At 33.4% G+C, this 17,079-nt stretch overlaps 1 protein-coding gene across 2 annotated transcripts in view; it reads left to right on the top strand.

Moving 5' to 3' along the window:
* LOC111155139 (glutamate ionotropic receptor delta type subunit 2) overlaps nt 1-17,079 on the top strand; it is a 1,452,064-nt gene that overhangs the window by 926,246 nt on the left and 508,739 nt on the right. For both annotated transcript variants that reach the window (XM_022515215.1, XM_022515223.1), the window contains one exon: nt 4,560-4,679. In XM_022515215.1, the coding sequence (XP_022370923.1) occupies nt 4,560-4,679 (120 nt within the window). The remainder of the gene's footprint in view (nt 1-4,559; nt 4,680-17,079) is intronic.

Below are 17,079 nucleotides of genomic sequence, written 5' to 3'. Positions count from 1 at the left end.
TTAGAATAGGGACTCTTGTGGACATGTCAACATATATTCCAGCTTCAGGGCTTTTGAATCACCAAGTGGGTAAAATGGTATAAATTTTAACTTATTTCAGTTCAACATGCATTTTTGAGCAATCCACTGTGATATACATATATTATATTGGGCACACATTTTATATAGTCTAGAGGAAGAAGTATGAAGCACAGGATAGAGATGTCAGTTCAGGTTCCTCAAATAACTTGTCATCTGTACCTCAGTTTCTTTTTCTCTAAGATATAGATAACATGATCAAAATGCTAGCAATATCCTATTTACTTCTTGGTTTGCTGAAAGCATCTATTATGAATGAATATTTTAATGTGTATGTGTAAAGGCAAATACACATATGCACATGTGTATGCATATATATACACATATACATGTCATATGGCAATTTTAGTTTTTCCTAAACATTTCACACAAATGAAGGTTCTTTTGTTTTTATTTTTTGTGGTTTTCTTCACATTATAATGTAGTAGATAGTTGCCGTTATATTTTTTTCTGGATAAAAATGTAATATTTCCTCTGTCAGGGATTTTTCTCTCTGAAATTAACTTATGAAACATGAGGCCACCAGGGTACACCACTGAGTCTGGCATCTTTCAGTGTGTTTTCTGCCTTTCTGGGCTCATGTTTATTTAAGAGGTTGTTCTTGATTACCAAGCATGTCTGCAAGCTGCAAGGAACCTAGAAGTATGTATAAGGAAATTAGACAAGTGTCATAAATATTTGATGTTCCATATGATCCTCCAAAAGTATCTCTAAGTTACTGTGCAGTTCAAGCCTAGGGAAAAGTCCTTCAGCTTCATAAAAGAGAGGAATAAATCTCAGTAAATATTTTCTCTTCTTTATTTCTTTTCCCCAACTTATCCTATCTGTAGGGGAACAGCAAACTTTTGCCTTTTGAGAAACTGATTATCTAGTGGTAAATTATTCCCAACCTTTGATTCTCCTCATTTTATTTTTCTCTCTTTCTCCATTCTATATTTGATACCCACTGGCATTTCTACATAGATTAGGTGGGATGAAATCAAGACCAATTTTACTTGGTATTTTAAAAAAGGTTTACTCCAGCAGCAATTTTTACTGTCAATTTAAAGGACGTTTAGAAATTACTTGTATGTGTCATTCATACTATCAATGTCCCATTAGCCTGTTTTGTTAAGAATCTGCTGCATCACCAAGAGATAAAAAAATGCAACTGTGCATGTACAAAGATAATGACTGCTCATTACCACCTGGCCAGCACATATTTTTATCAAGGCTCAGTTTTCGAAGTTGATCTGAGGATAGATGAAAAAAAGAAAACAAAATAAAAAGCTCAAAAACATGGGAATAGTCCTAGGCAATCAAAAATCAGAGAGGTTAAGTTGGGGTCAAATAACAAGAGGCTTGAGATAAAGAGTTTATTTGCTTGAAATACCAACCTCTCAAGCATCCCTTATATCTTCATGAGGGAAGGCTTTACTGATTACCAATGCTAACAGCTCATTAAGAATATCACACAAAGAAGACAAATTACAGAGTCAAAAAGGTGAACAAGTTAAGTAGAGGCCACAGTTAACCAAGTGCAGGTTCCCTGATTTATGTTTTTTTGTTTTGTTTTGTTTTGTTCTTTTTTTTTTTTTTAGTACCTTGTATACAGTGGAAGTAGACTGAGTTACCAGATACAAGCTATGGATCAAAACTTTGGCTTGGAGCAGCCATATGAGTATTGACTGGGAATAATAATAATTTAGTGCCAAACAATCTAGTGTTCAAACATTTAAAAGTTTCAGAGTATAGCATTTTTGCACTGTAGTCATCATATTGATATATAATATCTTGTTTTTTCCCTAAGTACTAAGACAGAAATTTAAACTCTGATATAATTAAGAGATATTATTAGGGTAGATGGGTGGATGTATGAATGAGGACAAGAAAATCTCTGATAGAAGATTTTGGTATACTGATAGTTTGAACTTAGGTTTAGAAATATAAGCTGTATTTGGGAGTGCCTGGGTAGCTGAGTCATTAGGCATCTGCCTTGGGCTCCCCTTATGATCCCAGGGTCCTGGGATAGAGCCCCGCTTTGGGCTCCCTGCTTGGCGGAAAGCCTGCTTCTCCCTCTCCCACTCCCCCTGCTTGTGTTCCCTCTCTCGCTGTCAAATAAATAAAATCTTTAAAAAATATATAAGCTATATTTGTGAGTCAAACTCCTACAGTATTTGCTATTTGGAGATACTAATGATAATAAGATCCACTGTACTTAACCCCAGACTTTACATTCTAGAGGGATAACTGGATTTTTTGAGATGTTAATACTGAATGAACATATAGGATCAAATTGACATGCAATAATAGGTTCATTTACCCGTATCAAAGATACAGGAAATCAAGAGGCACAGAGGAGAGAGATTGTAGGGCATTTTGCATGACTCTCTGAATCCTTTCTTTGCACATTGGATACATGCATTCTGTCTCCAAGGAAGGTTCTATCAGTTTACCTCATACAACAGAGAGCATTTACATTATGAAATGTCCAATTTTACTCTAGAAAGTGTAAAGCTTCAAGACATTTTCTGATGTGTCATAAGCCATTAATCTACAGATTCTGCTTATTTACTACAATAAGTCTTTAGCAGAGTACATCCTGCTAAGGGCTTTTATAGATAAGGACTCTTCTTCCTATTAAATATTACTAGTCTCTACCCGGAGTTCTAGTTGACAAGGACATTAGACTGACTTACCTTCTTTCTTTTTTTCTCCTCCTGACCCACACCCACTCTTCTCACAACACACATAACAGTAAAACAAGTGAATGAATCTTAGACCAGCTGCTTTAACACTTTCTTCCCCAAATACTAATCAATGAAATGTAACTGAATCAAAATTTGCAAAAACATTTCCCAAAGCCATGTAAATATTCAACCATATGCTACAATTTTGCAACCCTAATAAACTAGTTGAAAAAGACCAAGAGCATGTCTATAATTTGTGGCAAAACTAGAAAGTCTTTGAAATTAAGGAATGAAATAATCATGTAGATAATGGTGGTGATGATGATGATAGTAATTAAGGTCTCACCACTCTTCAAGCTCTTTTCTATATGCTTTATGGGTATGGTATTCTAAGACACATAATAGTGTTCTGGGGTAGGCACTATTATTTTGCTATTTAATAGATGTAGAATTGGGGTATAGAGAAATTCAGTGACTTAGCCAGGTTTACCAGCAAGTAGATTCTGATACCATTAACAAATACAGGTAGTTTGACTCCAAAATCCATGCTATTGACTGCTAGCTCATGTATGAGGAGAATATGGACATATCAAATTCAACATATTTTTACTAATAAAACCATATAATAAATGAGAAGCTGGCTTTTTAAGAAATAATGGTGGAGGTTAGTTTTTGTTGATTATTGCTATTGCAAAAATGAAATAAATATTGAAATTAATGATTAAGCAGTGGTTTTATTGAATATCTGTTATGAATGTAGAGTCACATGATGGGCTAGAAGCACAGAGGAAGTAGAAGACTTAGCAAACAACATGAAACCTGCCAAAAAAGACTAGAAGTTGAATTACAGGATATGGCAAAATGAGATGTAGTTGGGTATCAATGTCATAGAGGTGATAATTGAAGCAAATTACAGAGATAACTTTTCCAAATAAGTGTGATTATCAAGCTGAAACTCTTAAAATGCTTTAGTATAGAAGTGATTCAGAATATGGTTTTAATTTGTAAAATCCTAAATAAGGCGAACGCTGATAAACTAAGCTGAGAGAAGAGTGGTAAACAAGAAAGAGAGAAGTATGACCTACATTGCCATCTGTTGGGGAAATGAACATCTGTCATGTTGAACGAAAGATGAAGTTTGGAAATTCCCAATGAATCTCAACAGCCAGCATTACTATTAAGAGCAAAAACAGATTTCAAGCCTAATTTAGATTTTTTAACTTTTTTTTTTAAATTCGGAAAATATATTTAAAGAAGAAAGAAAAAAATAAATCTCCAATAAGTTAGAAACCATGGCTTTTAAGATTCCTAGATATATTTTTAGATCAAATTAGAATAGAATTGTGCTACAGAAAGAATATTGTCAAAACTTGTCTCCAGAGTAGGTTTTATGCTCTCCAGAAGCATCTTGTTTTCTGACTAATGGAGCTCTGCATTTCACAGGATATGGTAGCAAAAATCCTAGCCTGCAATTATGTCTCAGCTCTACCATGGTGCTATTTCAGTAGTCATTTGAATCTTTGAGTATAAATTCCCTTGTTCGTAAAGTGGATGAGATAGGATTAAGTTATTCTCAAGGTCAACTTTCAATTGCTGTCCTATTTATTATGTGTACCTATTCAAAAATCATCCTGTTAATAATTGTCCTCTTGATAAAATATTTATTTTGTTGATGCAAATAGTATTTTTCCCTCCTTCTCCTTTCTCCATCTCTCCTTTTTCTCCTTCTTCTTCTCTTCATTATTATTGTTATCATTGGTATTGTTATTGTTATTTCTGAAATCTTACATCAATATCTTTTCACTGTTTTAGGGTGGAGTCAGTGGGTTGACTGGAGAATTAGAATTTGGAGAGAATGGAGGAAATCCCAATGTCCATTTTGAAATCCTTGGAACCAACTATGGAGAGGAGCTTGGCCGAGGTATTCGCAAGGTAAGACCAGACATATTGGTACCTGTTTTTTCCTAAAGTAACTATAGGTTTGTTTGATTTTTCTCCATGTCATATGATCATAGTATGCATTAAAGCCTGTATTGTAGTTTGAAAGAGAATGGGGTGGGGAGAATTAGGCATTTAAATGACCTTAAGTACTTATCAGAAGTATTAAGCAATAAATTCTATTATGCCTTAGAATAATTTAAAGGGAAAAAAGTAACCCAATGGTTTCCTAGGGAACTAGCATCATCTTCCATTCATTATAATGGTAATTTGTATAAAGCAGTGAATTCAATATTTATATAATGAATAACTGCTTGGTTTTTAACTTGTAACAGCCACAAAATCAGAATAAGAGCTTTGATACATTTCATATAGAAAGAGGAAAACTCTACTCTAAACTGTGACATTACAGTAGTTCAAATGCTATGTGTCATGTAATAAGTAGAAAATGGTTTGCAGGAAATGAGCTCTTACTCTATACTACAAATCACATGTAAAAGTAGGAGTGCCAATAAAGGATATTTTATGAACTACTGGTTCACTAACTTTCTCAAGGAGAAAATAAAAGCCCCTGCAGAAATGACTTTTCTATAGTTTTATTTGCTGTGTTTATACATTTTTGGTAGGAAAAAAAAAAACAAGATAATTGAGTGTACATCCAGAGCTCACAGCTGTAAATTGGTAGCTATATAAAGGTAACTACATTGAGAATAAGAGTTTCTTCAGTAGGTGTTTCTCTCCAGTGCTGAGAGTAGAATGCAGAAAAACTTAGATATGACAAAGTTAGGAGTTATTCTAATCTGCAGTAAAAACTTCCGGGTAAATTTATGCTAGAGAGGAGTGGAAACTACCTTAATGTGTTTTTAATTATTGTTTTAGAGCAAAACAAAGGAGATTTATAAAAACTCCATAAAACACAAGGATAGTTTAGTGAATTATTTTAAAGGAAACAACCACTACTATAGTCAAGAAATATAACATATCAAGCATCCTAGCCACCCCACATACTTCTGCCTGATACATCCCCAACTTCCTTTCTCAGTAGCATAACCATTAGTTTGAATTTTATGGTACTCATTTCTTTAGATTTTAAGTATAATTTTATCACTATGTGTATCCTTAAATAACATAAATGAGTTTTGCCAATACTTCAGTTTATGATAGACTCAATATTGCATGTATTCTTTTTTCTTGCTTCTTACATCCAACATTCTGTTTGTGTTATTCGTTCTTGTCATTACACGTAGTTGTAGTTTATCTTTATATATTTCTGTATTGTTTTTACCTAATGAATATCTGACAATCCATTGTGGTCTCTTTCCATTTTTAGACCATTATGAGCAAAACTGTTATGAACATTAGTGGACGTATCTTGGATATATACTCTTATACTTGTGAATATATTTCTGTGGATTTGGTGTTCAGGAGTAGAATTGTTTGATATAAGAAAGCATATCTTGAAACTTTGCTCTGTGACATCAAACCCATTTTCATAGAGATTTACTAATTATCATACCACCAACAGTGCAACGAGTTCTCATTGCCTGAGTCCAATTCCATTAGACTTCAAAATTTTTATTAAGTTATTGGGTATATAATGATATATCTTCATGGTTTCAATTTTTATTTTCCTGATTATAACACAGTTCTGCATATTTTCTCATACTTTCTGGCACTTCAGACTTCTTTTGGAATTAATTGCCCATTCGAGTCCTTTGGACATGTTCTTTTGGGTTCTTTTGTTTTCATAATTGATTCTAGGAGATATATATATATATGTATATATATATATATACATACACACACATACATGTATATACATATATGTATATACATGTATATATATATTTACATTTTTATTTAAATTCCTTTTAGTTTCACAGACTCTTAACTGTAGATGACAAACTTAGAGTCACTGGAAGGGAGGGCAAATGGATTAAGTAGGTGATGGTGATTAAGGAGGGCATTTGTTGTGATGAGCTCTAGGTTTTGTATGTAAGTAATGAATCACTAAATTCTACACCTGAAACCAATACTGTAAACTAACTGGAATTAAAATAAAAACTTGAGAAAAAATAGCTCTCTGAAGACCTTGGGGTAAGTGAGTTCTGCTGTGGTAAAGAGGACTCTTTTTCCCAGCACCTAGAAAAAAAAAATTCTACTTGCCCATCAACACCAGTGCCATCATTCCTCACCAATGCACTCTACCAAAAAGGGACTTAAACTTTCCCACTGGCAGCTGGAGGTCTGCTTTCAGTTACCAAAGCCATCTCTCCTGATGATGATGAAGTCTCCTTATAAAGTCACACCTCAAATGGATTTGGAATTTATTTATTTCATCACCCCTTACTTTGAACAATAGTGTAATTAATCTATCATTGATACAGAGTATTTAACAATTCTTTGTTTGTTTCAAGTTTTTATTTAAATTCTAGGGAACATATAGTGTAATATTGGTTTTAGGAGGAGAATTTAGTGATTCATCATTTATCATTTATATATAACATTATATATATATCATTTATATATAACACCCAGTGCTCAATTTATTTTTGTGTATGGTGTAAGAAAGTGATCCAGTTTCATTCTTTTGCCTGTTGCCATCTAGTTTTCCCATCATTTGTTGAGGAGATTGTCTTTTTCCCATTGGATATTGTTTCCTGAAGATTAATTGAGTAATAGTTGTGGGTTCTTTTCTGAGTTTTCTTTTCTGTTTCATTGATCAATATGTTTATTTTGTGCCAATACTATACTGTTTTGATCACTACAGCTTTGTAATATAACTTGAAGTCTGGAATTGTGATGTATCCAGCTTTGTTTTTCTTTTTCAAAACTGCTTTGACTATTCATGGTCTTTTGTGATTCCATACAAACTTCAGGATTGTTTGTTCTAACTCTGTGAAAAATGCTGTTGGTATTTTGTTAGGGATTGCATTAAATGTGTAGATTGTTCTGGGTAGTATGGACATTTTAACAATATTTATTCTTCCAATCCATGAGCGTGGAATATTTTTCCATTTCTTTGTATCCTCTTCAATTTCTTTCATCAGTGTTTATAGTTTTCAGAGTACAGGTCTTTCACCTCTTTGGTTAGGTTTATTTCTGGGTGTCTTACTGTTTTTGGTGCAGTTATAAATGGCATTGATTCCTGAATTTCTCTTTCTGCTGCTTCATTATTGGTGTATAGAAATGCAAGAGATTTCTGTACATTGATTTTGTATCCTGAGACTTTACTGAATCCATGTATCAGTTCTAGCAGTTTTTTTGGTGGACTCTTTTGGGTTTCTATATAGAGTATATGTCATCTAAAAATAGTTAAAATTTTACTTCTTCTTTACTGATTTGAAGGATTTTTATTTATTTTCATTGTCCAATTGCTATGGACATAGGACTTCCAGTACTATGTTAAATAACAGTAGTTGAGAGTGCACATGCTTGTTTTATTCCTGACCATAGAGGAAAAGCTCTCAGTTTTAGTATTAGCTGTGGGTTTTTGATATATGACCTTTACTATGTTGAGATATGTTCCCTCTAAGCCTACTTTATTGAGAGTTTTTATCATAAACAGGTGTTGTATTTTGTCAAATGTTTTCTCTGCATTGAAATGATCATACAGTTTTTTTAAATGGATTTATTTATTTATTTATTTATTTATTAAAGATTTTATTTATTTGACAGACAGAGATCACAAGCAGGCATAGAGGCAGGCAGAGAGAGAGGACGAAGCAGGCTCCCCGCTGAGCAGAGAGCCCGATGCGGGGCTCCATCCCAGGACCCCGGGATCATGACCAGAGCCAAAGGCAGAGGCTTTAACCCACTGAGCCACCCAGGTGCCCCGATCATACAGTTTTTATCCTTTCTCTTACTAATGTGATGTATCACATGGATTTTGATACTAAGCTTATATTGCCCTCATAAAATGGGGTGGAGAGGGTTTTCTCTCTATGAGTTATATAAACTCTATTCTCTATGAGTTACAAGAAGTGGGCAGGGGGTGCATGGGTGGCTCAGTGGTTAAGCCTCTGCATTCAGCTCAGGTCATGGTCTCAGGGTCCTGGGATCAAGCGGGGAGCCTGCTTCCTTCTCTCTCTCTGCCTGCCTCTCTGCCTGCTTGTGATCTCTGTCTGTCAAATAAATAAATAAAACCTTTTTTAAAAAAGAAAAAAAAAGAGAAGTAGGGGGTGATCAGAGATGCAGCAGAAAAGCAGTAGTATAAAGGCTAAAGAGAATCCATTGAAATTAGGAACTCAGGGTTCATTAGTAACTAAGAAGAGGCAATAAGACAAATGGGTTAGAAAGGCTGCTGATGTCAGGCTGTTCAAATTTTTATGTTATTTAATACCAAGTGACCTCAGGAGTATCACTAGACTCATAAGTAGTTACAACCTAAATGAGTTAATGATATGACACACCCAGAACTTGCCTGATACCTCAAAAAATGTTGCAGTTAACTGTCACTTATGAAGGAAATGTCGATAGGGTTATAATGCCTTATGTTGAAAAACTAACAAATCAGAAAGTAAAAAGGAAGGTTACGAGTAAGAAGCAAGCATAAGCATTTATAAGCATAAATATTGTATTATGTAAACTTGTATTATAAGCATAAATATTGTACTAGCCCAACATTTGGCTATAAGAGTGGCCATTAAATGGCTTCATGAAATTAAGGGGGCAAACATTCAGAATTTAAGAAAATGAGTATGTTCAAATGTTCGGATTAAGGAAGATAGGAAGAGAAATAAGATAAAGGAAAGAAGGGTGGTTATTGAAAGAGGTCTGGGAGAAAGAGAGGGGATCGGATCCCTTTGGATGGAATGCTTTATCTTAGACATGGAGGACATCGTTTTCCAGAATTATGGAGGGAGGGAGTAAAAAAAGAATGGTGTGAATGTAAGCAAGTCTTCATGGGTAGTGTCAAAGAGTTAAGGCTATTCTTAAGAAATATATTAACTTTTCTTGGAAAAGTGGGAGATGAGATTATATGCTGAGAAGGAAAATGTAGCAGAAAACATTAGAGATAATGAGGTTGAAAGTTTAAAGGTGATTAAGTTTTAAAATAGCTGCTGTAACAAACAAGAGAGGGCTAGTTAGGAAATATAGAATTGCCAGGCGGTGTTGTTGGTTCTTAGAGGTTTCAAATTTCATTGCAGCATTAATATACATGGTTATATATTTTTGTCCAACAGCATTTGGTGGATATAATACATTTGAATTAATGGAAGATTGAGATTTCAAATGAGGTGATGGCACTAAAGATATTTATTGACAGGGTGATGGCTGAGGCAGCAAATCATAAAATCTAACTTGGACATGAATGGTAATGAGGACAGGAGGAATCTCAACAATAGGCAGAAAGTGTGACTTGAGAGAATAGAGCCCTCTGTAAGTCTGAAGAGCCGATTTTTGGTTTGCATTAAATGAAAGACCCTCAGAGCCAGGAAGTTGTGTATGAGGAGAGAGACATCTAAATTCATGATTCAAAGGGTTCACTGGGTTCCAGATGCTCAAAAAGTCATGTTTGAGGGTGACAGAGTGGGCTTCATTTTGCCTTCCACCATCATTGTAGTTCCAAGATCAATGTAGTTCCTTCACCCTGCTCTGAATTCAAAGTCCATATACTGTGTCGTTTATGCCGTTCAGTTGACAATGAATCATATACTTCAAATTATGTATGCTTCATTCTTAAGTAATAATAGAACACTTCTGTAATTATTTATGTTTCATTGCTCTAACTCCCAAATTGGATGGAAACATTCCAGTGCACTGGGATTACATAGACTTTATGTGAAAAGGACCATAATTTTACAGCACCTTTTACATTGTGGCTTAAAAAATTATGTATTATTTTAATTTTTTATTTGTTGTTACACTACAAATCCTTTTCTACCAAACTATAATTTTAACCAAGTACTGAATTTATAAAACTCCAAATCTCCCTCTTAAGTAATTTTAAGAGTACCGTGAATAAGTTTAGGGATTGCTAGCTCCATTTATAAATGGGATGGTTCTTTCATATGGACATTAACACATATATACAATGTCCTCAGAGATACTATCAAGGGAAAACATTACCACGCAAATAATTACAATACAGATTCACTTAGATGTGTCTAAAATTAAGGCTCTAGTCCCAGTATCTCCACATATCATAAAGACTGAATGGCTTTCCAATTGATGAACTGTCAAGTTGTCAGGGTTTACTTTAAAGCCAATGGCTAAGTGTGCACAATGCCGGCAGCCTTATCACCTACAGCGGGGTACCGTCAGTGCTCATAAACCAGCAGGATTGTGTCTGTTTGGATTTGAATGTGAGATTGACCAAGTCCCAAATTTTGGACTAGTCTCAGCTCTTTTGGCATTGTGTAAGTGGAGGTTTCATTTTTTCTGAATTGGGGAGAATGTGAAAAGGATTATCTAAGTTTCACTGATGTTGATCAAAACAAAAAGCTCTTCTGCTTTGATATTTTGTACATGTTCTTTTACTTTGATGTAAGGTGATGTTTCATTCAGTAGATGGTGCATTCAAGGTGTTAGATACTTTAGCCTTGAAGATAAACTTAGGTAAACCTCAAAGCCAAATTTTTCAAGGTATTCTATATTCTTAAACTTTCCCCAAGAATGTTTGTTTTTTCCTGTTCATCAAAATACAGTATTTCCAAGAAGAAAAATAATTTAATAACATCATATCCAATCTCCTAAAACTAAACTTAATTAGAATACAGAAAAAAGTAAAGATGAAATATTTAACGTAAAAGATTAATCTGTGGGGTTTTTTTTCCTTAGAAGAGAAATTCTCCACAATAGTTTTGTTTGTTTATTTGTTTCCTTCTTCCTTTGTTTTTGCTTGTGTGTCTGAAGTGTACTTTGTTTTGCTTGGTTTTGCCAATGCTACTCACTTTTTATCACAAAGATGGAGTTCCAGCATTAAAATTTAATACTCTAGACCTATGAACTTTATCACAAACAGGAAAATAAGCCCAGGAAAAAAATAGATTGAAACTGGTTTCACAACCAATCTTAATTGCATAATAATGCTTAGTATCTTCATAAAATTGTTTTCTCAAGTAAGCTGATGAAATAAAATGGTACAGCAGAGATATTTTAGCTCCTAGGTATAATTGTTTCTCAGATAGGTTTAGAATCTTTACTCAGGTTCTCCAACATTAAATTCACAAAATAAAACCTATAGTTTTTCATCTTTGGAAAACTTAATGTACTGTTTTTGAAAAGGATATTATTTTTGTCATTGGTCCATTTTTAATAAACTAAAATATTTTATTGCCTTATACTTAGAAGAGGAAAGAACAGTTTTACCTTCAAATAGCCAATGATTAAATATTGTACTGGTGCTAGTGTTCTTCAACATGGTATTTGTATACTGGTTCTGCAATATTTAAAATAGCATTTACATTTTCTATTACCTTGCTTTATGTTTCCTTATAGCACTTTTTGTTCATTGAAATTATATGCATATACATAAGTACTTACACAATATGTGTATATAGAATATATATATGCACACACATGAATGTAATGCATTTACTTGTTTGCAGTAAGTTTTTCTCATTCCAATGTAAGTCATTGAGACAAGAATATCTATTTCTTGCTCTTTTAATGAATGCATATAGTAGATGCTCATTAAGTATTTAATGAATGAACTAATGAATATATGTGCGTACTAAGATGATAATTTGTAAGATTCTTTTCTGCATCTAAAAATATAGCAGCCATATTTTTATTTTAATGAAAATTAATAAGTATATGCACAAAAATTAATTGCTGACATGCCACATTAGAAAATGAATTGTGATTATACCCTTTCCATCACTGTATCCTCAATGCCTAGCAGAGTTGGCCACTTGGCCACCAAAAATAGAATCAATTATTTTAGGGGTTAAGTAAGATTATATATAATTTATCTTCAGAAATTCATAGAGAATAGGGAAATACTAGATTGATTATTCCAAGCAAATAGATTAATTTTTCTAATCAAAAGGGAAAGACCCACAAAAGTGTGAACTCCTTAGGAATTATTGTTTTTTTGTGAATCAAGATTTTTGTAACAACTAGGCTAGTTTTAATATGTTGTAATGTGGAAAATTGGATAGCCTTGGCTAGAAGACACACTTGGTCTGAAATTCTGTGTGATTTTAGGACAACTAACCCTAGTGAGTCTCATCATCTTTTTCTGTAAAAGGTGACTAATAATATCTATCTCTTAAGAAGGTAAGGAATAAGTGAAATTATTTTGTAGGTTACATATCAAGGAATAATTAAAATCATGTCAATTTGCAAGTGGGCAGTAATCTATATGATTCATTTTAAGGCCAATAGAAGAAATTCAGTCTAGTTACTATTCTGACAAGAAATTGCCATATGAGGTGGGGAAAGTAATTTCATTTTAGGTGTGATTGACAGAGCATTATATATGACAATCACAGTGATAGCATGAAACATTACCCTTTTCGTTTCATTTAATGTCCTTTCTGAATCTAAAATTCTACAAATCTGTTAATCAAGACTTGGGAACATATACAGTTTTTATGGGAAGCTAATAGCAGAGAATCTGTTAGCTAACATAACCATCTATCCCAGTCTTTATAATTAAGCCCATATTGGAACATCTGCCACCCTTATTTACTATCATATTTCTAACAATGAATTTTTATCCTGGAAGGTTTATGTAATGGAGAGGATCTAGAAAATGCTGTGAATTAACAATATGTTGTGAATACAAAAACTTTTTTCCTCCTACCCTCCTTTATATATAAAATACACAATCACAATAAATTTAGCTCCGTCAGCTTTATTTTGATGTGTCTTCAAGAAAATATTTTGCACCACAAATTAATGTGATCTTCTACCTAGCACCTTATAAAATTTCCAATGTGTTAGAGTCTCAAAATTATTGACCTCCCCAGTTTCCTGAAGGGTAGGAGAATGCTGCGCTCTTGAAAAATAAATACTGTGGACTAGATCATTTCTGCTTTAAGGGAGCTTATCTACTATTATTACATACAAGAGAAAAGGATAATTGTATCCAATGACGTTTAGAGTTACTCTGACTTTTCTGGAGGAGTTAGCTGTTGCCTGGGTTGAGAGGACTTCTGACAGAGGCTTGCTTCAGGCCACCAACTTTTACTGTCTTTTGGAAAGAACAGGAGCTATTCTTTCTGGTGGACTAGATGATGCGGACTTTTTCCAGCATGGGGCAAAGATTCCTGATAGGGTACAATTCCGTTCTCAAGTTTTGGTGGAAATAAAATCAATAAATTTTCTGGAAGGACTCCTTAATCTGGATTGTTTGGTTGGTATGAATTACTCTTCTACTTTTGAGGAAAGGACTTATTTTGAAAAAAGTAGCTGCTTTTGGCATGCAGACCCATAGGAAATGTCTAAATATGTATGTGCTCTGAGAGACTCAGAATCTGTGGTTCATCTCTAGTCCACATCCTGAGTTTAGAGTTCGAAACCATTCCTGATATGGAGGAGGCAAGGTTCAGTTTCCTTCCTACTCTACTGGACAGTACCCACAGTGAGACACACTGGAATCTGCCTTATCCACCCATACATGCAAACACACACAATATGAAACTAATCCAGCTCAAATTCAAACACACAGTGTGGTGGTATATACTATTCACTGAACAATCTTATTTCTAGATTCAGTCACAAATGGTGATTAATATCCAAGACCCACTATCCAAACAATAATAATTAATGTAATTTAAATGAAAAATACATAGAACTGAGAAACATTTGTTCATATGTGTACTCCTTTTGCAAGGTCTCATTGCTGTGATTAAGCTACAAGTAACAGATATCAAAGAATTATTTCGAAGAGGTTGCATAAATGGGCCAACAGTGGCATGATGAGATCACACAGCATGAGTCATTTGTCCACCTATATCGGAAATTCACAACAGACTAATTTGTAGTAGAGTGACTGATGGTATGATAGGTTCAGTCAAGCTATAATCCCACAGGTTTGTCATTGAACCTCAAATTATTTGCTTTCTCTCACCTCTGAATTTCTCTGTAGTCTGTTAAAATATTTGATTAAATATCTCAGGTCTGTCTTGACTTTAGGGATTATAAATTCTCCTTCAACAGGAACTGGGCTTTATATATTGGAATGATGATAAAAGTTTAAAGAGTCTGAGCACATAATCTCCCCAAATTTGCTAATAGAGCTTTCATAACTCATTTGTTTGGGGGCCTTCATTCAAACTAACGAATATTATATTGATATCTGTGATGAATAATTGAAATTGTAATCATGGCTTTTGGTGCCTGTTGATTGCATTGCCTCCTTCCTGTCTTCCTTCCCCATCTCCTTCCCCAGTAATCTTATTTTCCTTCATGGCCAGGACACCTGATACATAAAAGCTAGTCAGATACCATTAAGAATTTAGTCCAAATTAATGTGTTCTATAGTGATTGGAAAATGGCAATTGATATTTATTCATTTCTTTGAAATAAAAACTACATTATTAAGAAAAACTTTTTTGAGACTTTGGGTTGGCAGGATGTATAAACTATTGTCCCTTTTTAAGTCTCTGCTATCAATTTTAGTATGTTTCCTCCCAGGTTTCCTTTTCGACAAAAAGATAATACATTGCAATAAAAATAAGTAATACAATTTGTTGCAATTCCTAAGAGCAGAAAGCAATGATATGTGTGCTAAAAGCAATGTATATACTGACTGTGCTAAAGACAGGCATATGGTATTTGGCAATTGATTGTCATCCTCAACAGCGTGGAGACTATTAACATATGGCTGTGAATGGACACCATGTTTCTCATTATACTCCTGATTTTTGAGAGGAAGATATTCAAATGTATTTTTACTGAGACCTTAAGCCCATACCAACCATTAATGTAAATGTGTCCTTATTTACCTGATGGTAAGTATTTCTGAAAATCAAGATTTTTCTTCCTTTCATGGTGCCTTTTTAAAAAAATGTGTGCAACTCTATGATGATGCATGCAATAAGCATTTATTTCTAGCTATGAAAAATGAAATACAATATTTATCCTCTCCAATTTAGTTGTAAAGTTCAGTATTTAAATATTTCATATTTCATATTTTCTTTGTAGCAATTAAGATTGATAATCTTTTTTAAAAATTTCATTGTTATGTTAGTCACCATACAATACATCATTAGTTTTTGATGGAGTGTTTCAAGATTAATTGTTTGCGTATAACACCCAGTGCTCCATGCAGTACGTGTCCTCCTTAATACCCACCCTCCTCCTCTCTAAAATCCTCTGTCTCTCGGAGTCCATAGTGTCTCATGGTTCATCTCCTCCTCCAATTCCTCCCCTTCACTTTTCCTTTCCTTCTCCTATGTCCTCCATGTTATTCCTTATAGGCCACAAGTGAGTGAAACCATATGATAATTGACTTTCTCTGCTTGATTTATTTACTCAGCATAATCTTAAAATAGTGGCATTATAGGCTATTGTTATTATTACTTTTTTTTCTATGTCCTCCTTTATTTTCTGGATTTTCTGTAAAAGGCATGTGATACTATCATCAGAAAAAATAAGTTTAGTTTTAGAAGTTTTAATTTTTTTCAAATTCTCTTTATACTTTGAGAAGAAAAATAATTTCTGAAACTTTGTCAGAAGTATACAAGTAATTTAGACTTTGAGAATGAAAGTTTTCTTGTTTCTGATTTGAAATAGAGTCTGTCCTCTAGACCTAGCATTTCATGATTCATTCCTATACCATCTTGCATTCATAAAGCATTCTGAAGAACTGTTTTTTTGAAAAGAACAAAACAATTCATTTATTTCCAGATACTATCTATGACACTAGAATATACAATTTATATCTTACATTATTTGAAGTAAGACTATACCATGTTGAATTAATCTGTAACCTTGTTTATTAAACATTCTAATATTAGATTAGAAAAAAATATCTAAAATAATTTTGCAGTATGGCAATTTTACATATATAATAAACCTCAAAATTCTTGCCATAACAAAAATTATTTTTAATATATGAAATGTGTCTTTAGATGATTTACTTTGGTGAAAGTTTGAGAGTAAGAACTCTGAAAAACAATTCCTGAAAATGATAAAATTTATTTGTTCTAATTCTAAAGATTAATATATTTTTTAAATTTTCCCCAGAAGATTTAGTTGCTTAAAATTTGTGAATAAGTAATTAATGTAAACTAATTTACAGTTAAAGACTCTCCTATTATCAATAAGATCTTATTGAAATACAAATCCCTGTATTGTTTTATTTATATTTTGAGATTGTCATGATGAATCCCAAATACTTACTAACCATTAAAAAAGTACACAAATGATTGAAGAAGTAATAAAGATTTTTAAAAACTAACAGAAATAAGCCATGTCTTCTTTTTACTCTAGTCTG

Source organism: Enhydra lutris, unplaced genomic scaffold (genome assembly GCF_002288905.1).
Source record: "Enhydra lutris kenyoni isolate GAN:26980312 unplaced genomic scaffold, ASM228890v2 scaffoldscaffold3, whole genome shotgun sequence".
In the NCBI taxonomy this organism is placed as follows: Eukaryota; Metazoa; Chordata; class Mammalia; order Carnivora; family Mustelidae; genus Enhydra; species Enhydra lutris.
The sequence above is the reverse complement of the archived record's forward strand: the minus strand, read 5'-3'. Positions and strand labels throughout refer to the sequence as shown.